This window comes from Ptiloglossa arizonensis, chromosome 6 (assembly GCF_051014685.1).
Source record: "Ptiloglossa arizonensis isolate GNS036 chromosome 6, iyPtiAriz1_principal, whole genome shotgun sequence".
NCBI classification, from domain to species: Eukaryota; Metazoa; Arthropoda; class Insecta; order Hymenoptera; family Colletidae; genus Ptiloglossa; species Ptiloglossa arizonensis.
In genome coordinates, this window is record NC_135053.1 from 23226756 (window position 1) to 23245162 (window position 18407).

The following is an 18407-nucleotide window of genomic DNA, read 5'->3' on the forward strand; positions in this document are numbered from 1 at the left end:
GAAAGAATCTTACGCTGGAAAGATTCGAGCAACGCTCACCGAATGTAAAAAAACAAGCGTTCCTGAATTTCCGCGCAGCTTTCTGGGGAACAAAGCTCTTTTAACGCGCGAAATTTACATACCTCGACTCGTTACGATGCTTGGAAAACGAGGAGGGCGAACGATTCCCTTCGGAACTTCTCGTTACGTCGTTGAACAAACTTTCCCTTCGTATCGAAAGTAAAAATATTTAATAGGGAGGGGGTCTCGATGTTCCTCGAAGAATTTTAAACGTTCGCGTGCACCTCGCCGGTAAAATACCCTCTCGTTCGCCGGTGGAGGACGCGTGTTGCGGGTGAAGCGTGAAGAAAAACGCGGAAAACACTTTTCTCCCTCGTTGGAACCGTGGAAAGAGTTCACGAACGCGAAACAGAAAGGGTGGATTTCATTTTAACGGGGGAAATTCGAGAGTAGCTCCGCGCCTCTAACGAACACCTGGCACGTGAACTCCCGACGGGGAAATAAATAGGAGATATCTTGAAGCGGGCTAGCGATAACCGCGAACGAGCTGTGAAATTTCGCTCGGCGAGGGCAAGAATCGTCGGAAATTCCCAGCTTCCGCGCGAGCCAATAATGCGTCGGGGAATCGGGTGAATTATGCTCGTTTTTTACCGCTTTTGTGGAACAAGATGCGAATTTCACCGTGAGGAAAATTCCGGGAACTCTTGGATACCGAGATTCGATTTGTTTCTTTTTTTTTTTTCTTCTTTTTTTGTTCGACGACTTTACTCCGATAAAAAGAACGTAAATGTAAGAAGATGGCTCTTTATAGAGATACGATTGTTCTACGGTCCAACTTAATCCAAATTTGTGCTTCTACTCGGAATAATTAATTGACTACTTTTTGCCACGTATTACAAATTGTATAATTTATATTATTTTTTTTTTTTTGTTCGACGACTTTATTCTGATAAAAAGAACTTAAGTAGAAGAAGGCTCGCTCTTTATATAGATACGATTGTTCTACGACCCAACATAACCCCAAACTTAATTTCTGCTTCCACTTGGAATAATCAATCGACTACTTCTTGTCACGTATTGCAAATTGTATAATTTATATTATTTTCTTTTTTTTTGTTCGACGACTTTACTCCGATAAAAAGAACTTAAGCACAAGAAGATGGCTCTTTAAAGAGATACGACTGTTCTACGACCCAACTTAATCCAAATTTCTGCTTCTACTCGGAATAATTAATTGACTACTTCTTGCCACGTATTGCAAATTGTATAATTTATATTAATTGTTTTTTTGGTTCGACGACTTTACTCTGATAAAAAGAACTTAAGTACAAGAAGATGGCTCTTTACAGAGATACGATTGTTCTACGACCCAACTTAACCCCAAACTTAATTTCTGCTTCCACTCGGAATAATCAATCGACTACTTCTTGCCGCGCATTGCAAATTGTGTAATTTATATTTACGTATGAATTTTTCATTTCCACTCGGTATCGCTAAACATTCCACGCGGATAATTTTTCAAACGACTTCGGCGATATTGCGACCCTATTTACCGAAGGCAGACACTATTTATTTTACGTTAATTCGTTCGAAGGAAAATCGTGTAACGAGTTTATAGTTTCGAGTAATATTTTACCGTTTAGGTAATTTCCGTGAAGAGTTCGCGATGTGTCAGAATAATTTGGAACGCGTTTACATATCAAGCGCGAATTTAAATGTAAAAGCGGTCAGTTTCGTACTCGTGAAACTCGTAAACGCGCATGCTCAAGGATACGTGCACGTGAGCTACACGATCGACCTCTCGTGGCTATCGTAATCGCAAGCGCGAGATAACGCGCACGCGTATTACCTACGGTGCGGTCTTTCATGGCTGAAGTAATTTTATCGGGCGCGTCTAGCACACGATAGATCGACGAAAAACCTCGCGTGGAACTTAGCCTGGGTGCCACGGGTCGAGTCGCGTCGCGTCGTTCAAGCCGAGCTCTCGCGATCGGAATGCTCGCCCGTACCGGGGTAAAAGGAACACGCGAAACGAGCCAACCGCGTGTATAGACGAGGACCGTCCTTGTAACGACGTTAGACGCGAACCACCACGTGGATTTCTCTTTCGCCCAGTGACGACGTTACAGAATCTTTCCTTGTCAGTGTCAGCGTGTCACTCGTCGAACGAGGACGTGATCGCTCCGCACCGTGTCACCAGTGGACATAACTCGATTCTACGTGCGTGAACACGGTGTCCAAGTGAGGTACGACAATACCCGCGGGCGAACCTATCTCCGAATCTTCCTTCGACCGCTGTCGATACCGATAGAAAAACATTGCTTTCGTAGTCTACGGCGTGCGTCGCGCTTATCGACGGTGGTAATCGGATTATAGTTCGCGAAACAATCATTTCCATTGACAGCGTTCGCGTAGAAAGATATCGGAATACGGTTTCAAATGCGAGATTTACGTTCCATATCGGACGATCTCTAATTATGAGAATGCAGCATTTACCTGGGTCGCAATGATCGATCGATAACTTATAATTGATTCTTTTCCTTTCGTAATCGAAGTTCACAGATAAGTAAAAGAGCACTTATCGGTCTTCTTCCGTCATGGGACTAAACGAGATCGTAAAGTGACGCAACTTCTGTGATTTGTGCTTCAAATTGTTTCCACGTTTCCCGAATCTCTACTATTTGAGAACAAAAATGGGCGGCGGAGGACACAGCAGAAGCATTTTTACGTACGAGACACTGGTCCACGCAATATCTGGGGCTGCTGTAAGTATTTACATACACGTGATTTACGAAACAACGTTGAAAGTAAACTGACTTGCGACTACCACGTGAATCGGTACTTGTCTTTTTATAGGGTAGTGTCGTCGCTATGGCAACGTTCTTCCCATTGGATACCGTGCGAGGCAGATTGCAACGTAAGTGCATACATTTAAATTATGTTTATGAAACATAAGCAAGATACACTACTTTTTATACGACTTTATACTCGATACATATTGAACGCAAATAATTATTATCGACCGTAATCGGTTTTTTTTCGCAAATAGAAAATACACATAATATTGCGAAACCGATTAAAATTATATTGCGCTTGTAATCGTCGTCACGAATCGAAACGAAGACGTGCACGATGATCGATAAATTTGAAAACACTGGATCGGAATACCTTCAAGTATCCATGACGAGAAAAAATTAGATTAACTTTCGCGGGAATGCGTAAAGAGGTTGTTACGTGAATGCACCAATACACACGTATATATATACGAATAAACTACACGTGTGTAGTTTTACAGAGTGCACGTGTTGCGGTTATTAGAATTTTTCTCGTAAATAAATAGGGTATAAGAATCGATCGATTTCTAAAGCTCGTAACAAATTTGTAACAAAGAAAACGATTTCTTGCTCCCGTGTCGCGTAATATACATAAAAGTTTCTCAAATATAGCGAAAAATTAATACTTCTCGAAACCACGATCTGTTTCCGCGGGACTTTTTAATCTGTTTCGTAAACTCTATATCTATCTTCTTAAGGCCCGTGTAGACGTTGATACACGTTGCGATACAGCACCGAAACAACCAATGGACGTACACCACGGCCTAGAGACGAACCATTGACGCAAGTGATGGATTTAAGCTAATTGTTCGCGCGACACTGGTACGTCGCTGCATTTTGCAACGTCATTGTAACTAATCGACTTAAACCCATCGCTCCGTGAGTCAAGTTACAATGTATGTATACAAATCGACGCATGGGCATCGAAAGTCTTATAACGATACATAATTCAATATCCTATCCCGATTGGTAAGCAGACCGAAATAGAAGTTTCAAAGTATGAATACGTAACTTCCGTTGAAAGTGAACGACGATAAAGATTTTCGAAAATAATTCATCGATATTTATGAAACGTACGAGTCTTTACGAGATAACAGAAAACTTTCATATTTGAATAAAAAATCACGGGAATGCCGTATGTAAAGAACTCGTCGAGAGATGTAAACAAACATTTCTTAACGTCGATGGAGATTTTGTAATGAAAAAAAGAACTCGATGCGATGCAGTTTTCGAAGAGAACGAAAGGAGGTCTTTGAGAAAGAACGATGATATACGTACACACACACACACATACCATAAATTTGTTATACATATATATATATATATATATATATATACCATAAATTTGTTATACATATATATATATATATATATATATACTATAAATTTGTTATATATATAATTTATGGTACTACGATTTACCAAAATTCCCAAATTGCAAACCGAAACTGACGCGATGTGGATCGCGTGACTTAAAAGTCGTTATCTACTCCATCGTAATTTGTTCCAGCAGCTGGCCAACCCTAAACTCGAACTCATCGTTGGTATCGAAACCTGCATCGCAACATGTATCAGCGTCTGCAGGCTACTTAGGTCATATCGTAACAGCAACGTCCACATTGTGTCCATTGTATCGTCGATTATGTAACAGCGATCTCTTCTCCGCTTTTTTTTTCTTTTCCAGTGGAAGATGGCCGTGATTCGAAAAACACTTTGGCAACGATTTGCGAGCTCACTTCGAAGGAAGGACCGTACGTTGAATTTCATAACAAGTCGCAAATCAAACAAACTGGAAAGCGATAATCGTTAAGGCAATAATTACACAGTGCCGTAATTTATGCGAAAGAAACGAACATTTGCATCGGAGGATCGTGTCGCTTTGTAAAAAAAAAAAAAAGAAAAAAAAAAGAATTGTTTTCCCGTTTTTTCTTATTGAACGACCGTTTCGTATACACGCGATTTCATATTGTAAATAATTTCGTTTGTCGTATATGCACTTTCAAGGTACACCCTGTACAGAGGAATGATCCCCGTTCTGCAAAGCCTGTGCGCCAGCAATTTCGTTTACTTTTACACATTTCATGGCTTGAAGATGCTCCGAACTCGAAGAAACCAAACCGCTGGAAACGATTTGCTGGTGGCATCGATCGCCGGTACGTTACTTACCAACAATGTTTGTTTACCAACGCGCAAGATTGTTCGTCGAATCAACCGATGATCTTTTCTGTTTACAAGGTATAATTAACGTTCTCACGACAACACCATTATGGGTGGTGAATACGAGATTGAAGATGAGGGGCATCGGTCAAACGTCAGAGAGGAACAACAACGAGTACAACACGTTGTACGGTACGTGGTCGATTTCGAATATGTGAAAAATAAAACGCGTCACGCACGTTATCGGAAGATCAAATGAATCAACATCTCATTAGAATCGACTTATTTATAGCGTTAATTATCATATCTCGCCAGGAAGTTTTGTCGAGTAACCAAACAAAACGTAGCGTAAACTTCGAAGGCCGACTTAATGGACGTTAAGTTTCGTATATAAAAATACAGATGCGCTACGCGTCGTTTACGATTCTTTTAAATCGCGGCCTTTGCCAGTGCCGATAAACACGAGGCTGGAACTTCTTTGATGAAATTCCACTTCTCGTATTTTACACTTTGCAAACGTAAACGGTAAATTATTCCGTTCCACGCGTAGCCGAGAGTTTTCCCTCGTCTTGACGCGCGGCGCAACGATGTTAAGTACACACCGTCCTCCTTTTAAAATCACGTACCATCACGAAACTCCCGTGGTCTTTTATCACAGACGGCCTCATTCACATATGGAAATACGAAGGTCTGAGAAGCCTTTGGGCGGGCACCTTGCCGAGTTTGATGCTCGTCATGAACCCGGCCATTCAGTTCATGACTTATGAGAGCATTAAGAGGCGAATTACCACGTCTCTGCACGATTCGCAACCTCCTGCATGGATATTCTTCGCTATCGGCGCCATAGCGAAGACGATTGCCACCGCGCTGACTTATCCGTTGCAATTGGTTCAGACGAAACTCAGAGTATGTATTTTGGAATACTCGACGGTGTTCTTTTCCCTCTAATACGTGCAAGAATTATCTATAATTATTCGATACCTTTTATTATTTCCAGCACGGTCACAAATATCCAAATCTTCCGCCAAACGCTGGCACATTGCAGATTCTCGTTTATATGATGAAGTGAGTATACCGTTACGATGAAACGTAATACCGATGGAAGTTTCTAATGAATTGTTCTTGTTCGCAGAAAACAAGGGATGGCAGGATTGTACAAGGGAATGGAAGCCAAGCTACTGCAAACCGTTTTAACAGCGGCCCTCATGTTCTTGACTTACGAAAAGATTTCAAGATTCGTTTTCCGTATCCTCTTGCACAGACCGATCTTGAGATAATAATTTCACATGCTCCGAACAGTATTATACGATTATTAGATCCTCCTGTTAAAGTACTGTTTTTTGCTATAGAATCGTGATACGTAATGACGTGTGGCTTATACGCGTCGTGAGGCAACGTTTTCATCCAATGTAACGAAACGATTAATTAAACGACAAGTAAATGTACTACTACGTCACTGTTTAAACTTCTTCAAATTAAATTTATCGTTGACTCTTCGTTGTTGTATCTTTACACGATGGATTATTCGGTAGCCAGCGATCTACGTGCGATCGCGGCGGCGTTGATATCTCAACGATAAAAATCATTTGTTTCGTTGAAAGTGTTCACGGCGAGGAACAAAATAGTTCTGCGTGTGTTTCCGTGCGTTCGGAAAATGTGAGGTAAATCAACGGAAATACTGGCGAACTTCAGGAAAACGAATTTCCAATTCCAGTCGCATTTCCGTCGCAAAAGTAAACGCAAGGCATCGTCTCCAGCGCAGACGCGAAAAACGACCTCGAAATGGAACGATAAACTGGTCGCGCGCGTAACCTCTGTCGACCAGCATAGCTTGACGTCGAAGAAGATCGAGTCCAAATCCTCGAAGGCATTTCTAAAGCTCTGGAACAAATTGAAGCCACGCAAAAACACGAAGAACCGGCTAGAACCCGATACGCGCAAGTCGGTGGCTTCCGTGTAGGTTTCGTTATGCAAATCAATCCTGCACGATATTAAAGTAAATTATATTTCGCAAATGTAAAAATCTTTCCGTGTGTCTTGGCATGTTATTCGTTACGTTACGCAATGTTTCCGACGAATTGAATTATCAAGACTCCGAGAGGTAACACTTTTCAGCCCGGCACCGATTTAAAAACACAAACGTTGTTGAACAATTTTGAAAACTAAGTTGAAATTTTGCAGACGTATCACAGGTGTCCCGATATTAACTATACAACGAAGAAACCGTTGATTCTGGATACAAAAATAAGCCGAGGAATATCAAATGAAATTTGTTTACCTTTATTATTCTCCGAGTATGCGTACACTTACATAACTAAGTGAATATATCTCGATAGTTAAACATAGTTATCGTTCACCTTGTAGTAAAATTTGCATTGTACTTAAAGAACGATTTCACGGTAATCCATCCAAGTAGATAATTCTTGCACAGTAAACAATAATGATTACCATTGGTGATTTCGATGTCCTCGTAACGGACATTCCTCCATTGCCGGGCTCGAAGTGTTGCGTGCAACGTTAGCATCGTTCGTTGAAACGATAAATCGACTAGCAGTAGGCTCGGGTTCAGGTTCGACTTATTGTAAAATGTTGGAATACATACAGATGGAACACTAGCCATGCCGAAGTTACGATGAGCGCAAGATCGCAACGTGTGGTCCGCGAAACGTCGGCGACAAAAAAACATGTCACGCCGCGCGTCACCAGGAGAAAGACCGAACCGAAACCACCGAAAGTTTACGACTATGACGTTGCCATTAGTAAGCCCGACATACCGAATTTCTTAGGATCTAAGGGGAACGGTCGCAAGCTGACGGTTAGTGGAGTTCCGCTTAGAAAGAGAGCCCTAAAGACTCGCATAAGAAGTCGAATTATGTCAAGGAAGAATTTTCAGAACAGATCACAGACACTCGGGACGAAATCATACGGCCGAAGGAACGCGAAGACACGTTCTACGAGCATCAAGAAATCGAATTATGCGAGAAACGCGACGCCATCATCGGGTGTCTCGGACGAAGAGAAAGACATCGGTGACAAAGAGAACGTTATCGGCAATGGTGCAGTCGATGGTGAACATTTATCGAATTCGCCGAAGGTACGCTTCTTTTTTTTTCTTCTCACAGAGATCAGAGATCGAAACGGTTACGGTTTGGGTCCCGTTGAAAATTATTGAAATGGAATTTGGAATTGAAAAGGTTCTCGCATTGGACGAGTTCCGGTGAGAACAATAAAGGACAAATACCTTTGTTTTCTTTATATGAAGTTTCACGTCACATCGAACATCGAATCCTTAGCAACGATTTGTAGAAAACTATTATTTACCTATTTTTTTTTTGGTTCTACCCCGTGGCTGAGATCTAACGAAGAATTTCTCGCGCGTAGAAAAATGCACCGACGGATGATGAAAATGACACGACGAGAAAAGCGATCGAGGACAAACATCGATCGACGGAGAAGAAACTGACCATTGAGAAATCGGAGTGCGAGAACACCGCTGCGAAGTCACCGGTTCTTGAAGTCAGAGGTAGCAGAATACCAAGAGCCAAGGTCGTGGCGTGTCCAGTTCACGAATTTCACACGGTAGTTAATCCGAATATCGAAGGAACTGTGAGGAAAGGCGCTCGAATTTTCAAACGAATTTATCCAACAGGCCAAGAAGGTGACCATAAACGACAAAGTGAAGGACACCACGTGTGCAAAACGTTCGACGACAGCTCTCACTCCCGACAAGTTAGTTAAGAAAGTAACAACGAACGAGAGATGGATCTCGTTACAGAGACGCTTTCAACGATCTCGAAGGACGGAAAGAAATGTTGCAAAACGTTTATAATAAATCTGTGTACCGTGTCGAAGTAAATTGAACAAGATTCGACTAGGTAGAACATGATAAAGCTAAGATGTTCAACTTTGAACACCGATCGACTCGTTCGAAGAGATCGTTAATCGCTCGTGAACGAAGTTAAGAGCATTCGCTTCCAGTTAAACGAATTACACAGAATTACGATAAATCTACGGAACACGCTGTCCTTCGTTGTGGAAACGACGATAAACCGGTGGAAACCATTCGGTTCTTTCGTCGATTCCGCATCGATGGCGTCTTTGTTCGTTCTAATCACCGAGTAACGATTTTAAGCGTCGAGATGCCTGATAAGACGAAGAAACGCGATAGAGCCGAAGAACGGGCCATTGACGAGGACGCAAAGTTAGTCGCAGCGCGATGGGAGATGGATGGAGAAGTTTATTTAATTGAGAATTTCACATTTCGCGCAGGGTAAACTGGAACGAGGAGAGAACTTCGGAATCGGAGATGGACTTGGAGATAGACGAGGATCAGGGATCGATATCGAGCGACGAGTCGTCACCGGGTATCGTCGACGACTCTCGTGTGACGCCGATTGTGCAAAATTTGAAATTAAATTGTCCGTATAAATCGTCCACCGAACACGAGCTCACCACTACCAATCGACAGGAGGACGACAGCGATTTGAAGAGCTCGTCACCGGATGATTGCGGAAAAAAGAAATGGTTGGAGTGAGAGTCGCTACACGCATCTTAATATTAACAGGATTCGAAGTCCGATGTTTCGATAGCGTACGAGTCCGGAGTTGTGATTGTCGTTTCATTTAGCAGGTCGCTGAGACGTCGAAAATACGTCGACACGAGTTCGGACGACCCTCACGTATCCTCCGATAGGAACAACGCGAGAAACCAAAAGAGGAGCAGGATTCGAATGAAAGTGAAGAGTCCCACGATTCTGCGCAGCAAGACGAGCTCGTTGGTGAGCGCGTCCCAAAAAACATCGAGTCGTCAACGACCGAACTTCTCGTTCTTCAACACGCTCTTCGACATCGTCTTTTGGCCTTACTTGTTCATAAAAGCGAAACGTTGATCGGCCCTTAATTTTCATCGATGACAAAAGAAAAAGAAAAAAAAGAACACAATATCCACTTGCTGCGTTTGGATCCTCAATGGAAATAGCGACGAATAGCGATACGCTAACGTTGGACACCGAACAGCTTGTTGGAAATGAAAAGATCCAGGAAGAATGTGTTTCGATTTATTCAATGGTTTCTTCACGCGATTCTTTCCTTCCCATCATTTCTTTGAAATTGCGCAATGCGTGTACCTTGCTATTACAATGTTTTCCTATTTGCGGAGAATTCTATTATACATTACGATCGACGATGCACGTGTTGGTTCGTCTTATACTTTTTTGTAAAATATTTTAGAAAATATACCTTTAGTAGAAGACTCTAAGGGTACATGATTGAGAAAATATACTTATACAGATGATAAATGTTCAAAACCGTAGGAATTATAAATTTAACGCGAAAGTGAACGAAGAAATGGTTTCAAAGAAATGATTGCTAACGGACAACTATTTACAGAGCGCTGACGATGATAAAATATTCTTACAACGAATGTCGGTATTTTTTTTTGCTTTTTTTTTTACAAAATTTCATACGATACAAAATATCCCAAATCGAGACCGCGTCGTGATCTCGCGTAAAAAGAAAAGAATAGTCGATGCACTCGGAGGATTCTCTTCTCCGCGATTTTACAACGCGCCAATTGCTGAAACCACGAACAAGTGTCGTTTAATTACAATGTTTAGAAACGATCCATTACACGGATCCATCGCGATGAGGTAAACACCGTCCACGTTAACGGGAGGCAACGTAATTTGGTAACTACCTTTTTTCGTGGGCGTTGATATACTCCTGCGGAGCTTCTTCGAGAAAAACGACAACGTCAGTCTGTCGTACAGATTGTCAATTTCGCTCACTGTGTTCTCCAATATTTCCGTAAGAGCCTTTTCGTTACGCACCAACGCCTTGTCGGCCATCAGAGACAGATGCAAGTAACCCCGATAAGTTAACAACGAACATCCGATTCCTGTGTAACTCCTAAAAGTAAAATAATTACATCAAAGACCTAACTACGAACGAAAGTTAAAATCATCACTGAATGTTAAAGTACAACAACCACAAACAATTGCATCTCTTTTCTTGTAAAAAGAAAAACAATTATTTTCTTCGATTTGTCCATCTCTCGTAAAGAATACAAAGATTACCTGTTTGGTATCCAGAAAACGATATTTTTCAACGAATGTCCTAAAATTTTAACTTCTTGGGGACCCACCAGGTTGCTGAACACCATGGTCGAGTGACTCTGAAGGATCGAGCGTAAAAATCTCTCCGGGAGTACGGCTGCGAGATACTTTATTACCACAAAGTTGACCTTGTAATCTGGACTTTTTCTGAGCGCGTCGTTCGCCTTTTTAACGTCCTTGAGACGTTCCAGAATTTGGGAGTTCTCGCGGGGATCAGTCGTCGCTTTGCCGTTTACCTGAGAGATGCAAAGTGGCAATATACCGACCGTGATGTTGTTCTGCAACGGTTGATTCTCAGACCACTCTTCTATCTTCGTCGGTAGAATAACGCTCAACCTGGTTGGAATCGGTTCGTTTATCTGCGCAATGGAAATCATTCTATGAATATACAAATCTTGATACAAAGAACGTTTAATAGAAGAAACGACGATGGTTACACACACGAAGAAAGTATTTGTGGAGACTGGCGGAGAGAGCGGCCAGCAACACGTCCCCGAATCTTGCACCCGTGATGCTCCTTATGTTTTGAATCTTCGCGAAGAGCTTTTGATCGCATGTGTTCCTGAAATCGTCCTCCAACCAGTAAGAAACCAACTTCTCGCCCGACAATTCTGCCCCGTGAAGTGCACTGTGTTGAAAATGTACAGAGTGGTTCATCGAAAGCACTTGGATATTCTCTACTGGGTTAAAGTTACAGAAAAAATTGCATCGACAAAAAATAGGTGATTTCTGAGTGTAGATTGAACGTCGCGAGAAATTTAGCTTAAAGTCATCGAGATGGTTAGTATCTTTTTCCATAGAATCTATTCCACTCTCCGACCGATACAACAATCGTAATCAACGTAACAAAAGTATCACCTTGAAACCATCTGGCTTTTGTCAATACATCTTTGTAGCATCGATACAATAGAAAATATTATCGAACCAGTTTCTAGACGAATTAGAATTTGAATAAATTAGAAACCTTTTGTCCATGCTGCGGAAAGCCTGCTGAACCAAACACGAGGGAACACTGACGACAATCTTGGTCATCCTGAAGTATCTTTTCATCCGTCTCCAAACGTTCTCCGTGAGGATAACTCTCAATCGTTCCGCCTCGTTCTTCGCGTACGCTTTTATCTCCCATTTCAAGTCCTCCGCGGAGACGTTCCGTATGTACTTCAATCGTTTCTCGAACTGTCTCATAAGCAATTTAACAACATCGACCAACACCGCGTAATGGATGAACGGCATTGAGGCCGACGTGACGTTCTTTTGAACGGAACATCGCAAATTCTTCTCCGCGATCGAGTATGATCTCAATGTACCCGCCTCGAGTGCCATCGTTGCGTTGCGCCTCTTCGTCTCCTCGTTCCTCAGCCTGAAACTCGCGTAGTCCATTTGCAGCTGCGTCTCCTGGACCGATTCCCCGTCGACGATCGCCTCCCGAAAGAACCTCAGGAGTGCCATACCGTCGCCCAGGGAATGATGAACGCGAAACAACACCGGTATACGAATTTTGCAGGTCAAACGTTCCTCCAATCGTCGTAGGTAATGGTGGCTCGATCTGGGGCAACATTTCCCGATCAAGATCTCCCAGGACACGCTGTGGTCGTCCGGTAGAGGCTGATTGCAAACGTTCCAGAGCACTCTCTTCAAATGACCGTTGTAGATACTGTCGCAGGTACCGTCGCAGTTGGTTCGCTCGTACTCCAACCACCTGACTCTCTCCGTCAGATCGATCTCGTCGCATCTCTCCCAAAAATGATACCCGTACTTCTTCCTCCTCTTGAACAACAGCTTCTCGTGGCGGGAGCCGATGATACGCTTCTTCGCCAGCTCGCGAAACCTCGCCAGAAACTTTATGTTCGAGTGACGTGCATCCTTCTCGAGGATCAGGAGAACGTTGCTCACGGAGAGAGCCGAGGGTTCCTCCACCGCCCAAACGCGATCGGTCCCGCTGAGTAGACCCGCGTACTTGTCCCTCAGTTGCAACCACAAGAGGATGTTCACCGCCCGACGATAAAGGTAAAAGCACACTAACAGCAGACAGATCACCGGAGCGATAACGATCGTGTAGATCGCTAAGAGCATCTGTTGTATCATCGACATGGTCGTGGTGTCTCACGCTCGTTGAATCCAGTTCAGAGTTCAAAGGTCGTCCCGAATCGGTGTGAACTTACGGCCTCTGAAAAGATCGTTGAGAGTTAGTAAAATTAACGATGTCGCGGTTATTTGTTTACCACGATCGTTAACGTTGATTCGACCTACATGACGAGCGAGAACGACGCCACTCCGGAGCGGTTTCGATGCTCTCCAGCACCAAGTAAGACGACTCTCAACCCAGCTACTCTTTTTATAACGAAGCAACGGCCGATCGATCGGTGCTAATTCGATTTAAACGCGACTCTCTCTCTCTTTCTCTCTCTCTGTCTGCCTCATCCGGTTATTACCTTTAGTCGATTACGCGGTATTCTTAAACGTTGGCCCCGTGACGAAGAACACGACCCCTAAGCGCGCCTGGTCGTCTTCTTCTTACGTTACTGAACATTCTACGGCTTTACGAATCTTTTACGCGCGTCGCCTCGCCTTAGCTACGAATCCTACGAGGCGAATCGATGCTCGCGCGATTCATCCAACGCGGGATATTTTTACACGTTCCGCTCGAGGGAGATCACGCTGTCGCTGCTTCCGCTGTTTCCGCAGCCGCGTTTAGCTTCCTGCAACAGTACCCTCAGAAGAGAGTTCTCGTTGGCCAGGCGATCGCTACGACGAATTTCACGTGCCAGTAACGCGTCCTTGCTGGGCGTCAAAGACATTTCGTTGATTCCCTTGACGGGCGCGTTGTTCGTCTTCCTCAACGCGTCCTGAATTTTAGAAACGATCCGTAACAATTCTATTCGGGTACACCGTGACGCACGAATCGATTGGTCGCTCAAGGTCGTTTCCCCTGCCGCGAATCGCGCGTTTACCAAAGTAACAGTACACCTGCCGGATCCTCGAATCTTTCCCTTCCCTAAACATTGTTCGATTCCCCGTTTGACACGCAGAACGATCCACGGTAGGGGAAAGACTGTTCCTCGGTGACCTTGAACGACCAATTGATTTCGTCCGTGAACAGATTTCTCGCGCTCGAATCGTTTCAACCTGTAGCGTTTCGATGGAGCCGCACAGCAAGATCTTCTGTTCGTCTTTCCGCTTTTTCAAATTCAGATACTTCTTGCAGATATTCTCCACGGTCCCGTTGCGCTCAATAAGCTTATCACCGAGAGTCAATAGTTTCTGCTGGAGATCATCTATCTGGAATTCGTCGCTCAATCTCGCATTATTCCCGACCGATAAACGTACGTTGTGACTTCGATAAAAATGGACAAGCGTACCTCTGTCAATTTATCTCTCAGAAGGAAATTCGTGTTTTTGACCTCGTTCTTCAACCGCTCGTTTTGTATCAGCAAAGCGTCGTACCTGACGAAGCATTTAAATCTGAATCAGTTTTTTTCTCTTTTCGGTTGTTTATTAATTCGTCGAGATTTCTATACTTCTGGTGCCAGGTTCTCTGCACTTCCCTCTTCAAGGATTCCGGTAACGCGATCTCGCTGCCGAAACGAGTGTCCGTGACGCTCTGCCGAAATAGATCTATAAAATATTAACAAATATTGTAACGAGAGAACAATCTTCACGAAAGATTCTCGAATTCTGTCATCGGTCGCGTTCCGGTAATTCCGGGCTTCGTAAAAATGTCCAAACGTACTCAGCATGCTTTTGTTGCGTTTGTTCGCTTTCCTCAGATCGTTCGTCGTCGCTTTGTTCTTTGTTTTCAAGGTCGAGTACTTCAGCCACCGTTCGGCCTCCAAGCTCCACGAGATCGTCAAGCTGTCCTCCAAAGAGGTCACCGTGTCGCGAATTTTTCCTACCTTCGTGACACATTCCTCCGGCGTGATTAAAATTTTCGGCGCGCGTGTACCTTCCATAGTTCTTTCAAGGCGCCTTGTTAACCAACAATTCGAAACTACGAATTGAACGTTAACGCGGGGCAAAGGAAACATTTGAACGCCAACGTTTGGTTTTCATTTTTCGTTCTTTCGTTTATTATTAAATTATATATACAGTTCGTGTGTATACAAAACGGGATCTTTGCAGCAGTAACGATTACAGAAACATGGTCGAACGTATCGCGTAACGATATTCTTGATCGCGACGAGTTTACAACGATACGCAAATCGTGTTCAACGCGAGGATATGCATCGTGATTCGAAACGGTCTCGACTTCGAAGTCCGTTCGTAATCGTATCCGTGAAGTTACAAAGACGAAGACGTGATCGACGCGTTCGTACGAAACGCGTGAAAAGTTTCCGTTTGTCGATTATTTCGTAAACGGGCACGGCTTCAACGCATATGTCTTGAAACTTTCGTGAACTTCTTTCAAGTGATTGCGACAGCATTTTCTGGTGTCCTCTAGAACAGCGAGCATTTCGGTCCTCGATTCGCTGTTCAAAGCTTTGTTAAAACTTTGCAGAAGAGCCTTGTCTATTTGAGGGACACCGTCCAATTCCTCCGCCATTTCCTTCACCGTTGTGACATCCTTGATTAATGTCTCCAAACGGAGCTCCTTCGATTGCCTAGAAAAAAAAATCGATCGTATCATTTTTCATCCTGTAACGATAATATTATAAGAGACGATTGTTTTCTGTTGAACGTTACGACGATTTTCACCATTTTTTTTTTTTTTTTTTTTTCGGTTCTTGTATTATTCTGATAAGTGTCCATGACTTTCGATCGAATGTTATCGTCTGTAAGTTCTTTCGCAATCGTACGGTCTGTGATATAGAAAATTTGTCGAATTGGCCCACCCTGTGTACAAAGTATTATTCTGTATCTCGTCCGTGTTCTAAACTTACGAACATGTTCCCTTGTCGATAAACCTGGAACAGGTCTCGTACAACGCCAGACACTCGAGTTTGTCGTCGAGGTTTCGTTGAGTCAAGTAAGTTTTGAAAATCTTTCTACCCTGTGGATGCGTCAAGGTTTTATTTATGTTGTCGGTGATCTGATCCAATTCCTCGTTGTTCAGTCCGAGAGTGCATTTTCCGATGCAGCCGATCACTTGTTTCGGTAAGGAGGTCTGCATACTTCATTCCGCCTATAAATAGAAGAGACCACCCCCTCTTTGTCAACATTTATTTCTAAATTTGGTAAATCCTATCGTAACGCTATCGAGTGAAATTACTCTAAGGGAAGGTCTCCGAGCAAAATTAATTCTCACTTCTGTCGCCAGGCAAAGAAGAATCAACGATGCACAGACATGGAAAATATTAATTATTTTATTCCGCGACATTCGTAGGAATGAATTTGATATAATACTATTCTATATTAACGTACAAATATCCGCGACCAATGCTCGCTAACATTGTTAAATTTCCAAAAATAAACTTTCTTCCTTTCGTTAGGCGCCACTTACGAAAATCTGCAAATCGTTTCTTTTTAAGTTCTACTTTACCGACACCGGCTCAAGTTACGACGAAAAACTTAAAGTGATCGTTACTGGGGGACCTTACCCTGAGCAAACAAAGAGAAACGTGGAAATACAGTTTGTGGACAGGTATAGAACGAATGTCTGTTTCGTTACGTAGCAACAAATATTCAAGAGTATGTCACGACGATAAAGTTCAATCCTGTACTGGGTCTTATCTGTGGCAACGATCACGTGACGCTATCATGAGTTAATAAAAAGTTTCTACGGACGAAAAAGGAAACCGCGAACAATAGAAAAATTCCCAGATTTCTGACGGGACAAGTGTGCGTATGCGAAACTTAGCACGCGACGCGCATGCGCGTTACTACCGACAACGAAATTATTTTACCGAAATTATGTTCACCGAGTTCCCGAATACCTTACATTGTTATTCTCATATAAATTTACAAATGAAAAGATCTCTAATTATATTCCTTGTATCCGAAAACCATTTGCATATCTAGATTGTCAGAATTTATCGACAATTGAAACACTTCAATTATCATGTCGTTCGAGACTGGAGGAAAGTCGTACGTCGCGTGAATTTGGTTATCGGTTCAATTCACGCTTTTCCATGCTACGTCACTATGATTACGTGCACTGACGAGAAACCGTATCGCTCGGGAAACTTAAATGGAGAATTATTGATCGCAACATTTACGAAACCGGATTCACAGTGGCTGACTATCTTAATCGAGCAGGGTTGCTCATCTCGTGCGAACAAACAACGTCAACTTTCACCGGATTTACAGTTTCTTCGATGTTCTTACAGTTTTGAAAACCACACTCTATTTTTTCCTTGTCCGACCCTTATCTATCGATAATTAATACGCACTTGTAGCTGACAGCTGTATTCGACACCTTGCCCTTGAAGATAGTCATCAAGTATTGTAATAATTTACGAGAGAACGTTGTCTAATTTCGTAGAGTCGAAAAATTCCGAAAATTCACTACACGATTACAGCGATTAACTCATTCGAGACACTGGGTGTTTTACTCAACGTGGATGTTATTTTTAAACGCAACAGAAAATCCACCCTACGACGTTACTCGTGCAGCGCTGCTCGTCGACTGACGCGCGAAAAACGTATTCAACGCTGCCGAGTATACTATATACCTACATATGTACACAGAATAGTTGGCGCGCACCAGTCATAATTATTTTTCAATCAAAAATTAAAAACACGTAACTTTTCCAACGCTTTGAATATTCACCAACGTTTCATTCTGGGAAATGTGGTTGAATTTCATATTCTAATCTTTCAAGTTTTTCTATCGTCATCCTTGATTCACTTTGCAAATTTTTGCCGTATGATCAACGATTGTAAAACGTTACATTCTTTTCCGAGGTACGAGAGTATTTGATAAAAATATGTTTACAACTGGCAGAACGGGACTGTTACGGACATTTAGTTCGATTCGCCTCGCATACTTAAAGTAGTAGTAGTTCGGTCCCTTGTTATTCGAAGCACCATCTGCGAAATAACTGCACGTTATTCCGAATGCGAGGCACATACTTGACGCGAAAAGATAACGTACAATAGAGCGTTCACGTAAGAAGTTGCAGAAGACTAGAAAATTTATTTCGATCGTTTCTTTATTACAGGATTTAAAATGATAAATACTATCTATACGAGGTGACTTTAATAAAATGATACAGATGATTATCTCAAAAGTTTTTGAATATTTTTATAGAAATTTTGCACATGTATGTATTGCGATTCGAACTTGCCGCCAAAAGTACGCGGGAAAATATAATAAATGGAGTGAAAATGTATAACAGAGGTTAAGTTTGAAGAATAATTTCGTGATT

At 42.6% G+C, this 18407-nt stretch overlaps 5 protein-coding genes across 12 annotated transcripts; 2 read left to right on the plus strand and 3 right to left on the minus strand.

The window, feature by feature from the left end:
- The first annotated feature begins 1888 nt into the window (after positions 1–1888).
- Positions 1889–6487, plus strand: Pmp34 (Peroxisomal Membrane Protein 34). Its single transcript, XM_076315115.1, has 9 exons — positions 1889–2246; positions 2556–2765; positions 2857–2917; positions 4519–4585; positions 4839–4987; positions 5070–5183; positions 5650–5897; positions 5989–6056; positions 6124–6487. Exons 2-9 carry the CDS (start codon positions 2694–2696, stop codon positions 6266–6268), a joined length of 924 nt encoding a protein of 307 aa, XP_076171230.1. The 5' UTR covers positions 1889–2246; positions 2556–2693; the 3' UTR covers positions 6269–6487.
- Positions 6488–6633: 146 nt separating this feature from the next.
- On the plus strand, positions 6634–18326 carry LOC143148619 (uncharacterized). 7 transcript variants are annotated; one of them, XR_012992544.1, is made up of 6 exons: positions 6634–8085; positions 8373–8570; positions 8641–8720; positions 9261–9521; positions 9618–11883; positions 18201–18326. XR_012992544.1 is itself a non-coding variant. In XM_076315110.1 (6 exons), exons 1-6 carry the CDS (start codon positions 7624–7626, stop codon positions 9877–9879), a joined length of 1185 nt encoding a protein of 394 aa, XP_076171225.1. In that variant the 5' UTR covers positions 6634–7623; the 3' UTR covers positions 9880–13843. The 7 variants fall into 7 exon arrangements, 6 of the variants coding, with proteins under 6 accessions (XP_076171225.1, XP_076171221.1, XP_076171220.1 ...); XM_076315110.1 differs by lacking the exon at positions 18201–18326 and having other exon boundaries at positions 6634–7806; positions 7885–8085; positions 9618–13843; XM_076315106.1 differs by lacking the exon at positions 18201–18326 and having other exon boundaries at positions 6634–6987; positions 7596–8085; positions 9618–13843.
- Positions 10032–13701, minus strand: LOC143148618 (uncharacterized). Of its 2 annotated transcripts, none has more exons than XM_076315103.1 (6): positions 13536–13701; positions 12068–13270; positions 11545–11731; positions 11065–11462; positions 10686–10897; positions 10032–10565 (listed from the first exon to the last, which is right to left on the minus strand). In XM_076315103.1, the coding sequence occupies exons 2-6, from the start codon at positions 13192–13194 to the stop codon at positions 10549–10551; spliced, it is 1941 nt and encodes a 646-aa protein (XP_076171218.1). In that variant the 5' UTR covers positions 13195–13270; positions 13536–13701; the 3' UTR covers positions 10032–10548. The 2 variants fall into 2 exon arrangements, with proteins under 2 accessions (XP_076171218.1, XP_076171217.1); XM_076315102.1 differs by lacking the exon at positions 13536–13701 and adding an exon at positions 13354–13498.
- On the minus strand, positions 13734–15128 carry LOC143148624 (uncharacterized). Its single transcript, XM_076315117.1, has 5 exons — positions 14834–15128; positions 14622–14718; positions 14463–14547; positions 14230–14382; positions 13734–13949 (listed from the first exon to the last, which is right to left on the minus strand). Exons 1-5 carry the CDS (start codon positions 15126–15128, stop codon positions 13734–13736), a joined length of 846 nt encoding a protein of 281 aa, XP_076171232.1.
- LOC143148622 (uncharacterized) lies at positions 15142–17689 on the minus strand. The gene is made up of 3 exons (XM_076315116.1): positions 17430–17689; positions 15981–16222; positions 15142–15701 (listed from the first exon to the last, which is right to left on the minus strand). The coding sequence occupies exons 2-3, from the start codon at positions 16208–16210 to the stop codon at positions 15446–15448; spliced, it is 486 nt and encodes a 161-aa protein (XP_076171231.1). The 5' UTR covers positions 16211–16222; positions 17430–17689; the 3' UTR covers positions 15142–15445.
- Positions 18327–18407: the final 81 nt, after the last annotated feature.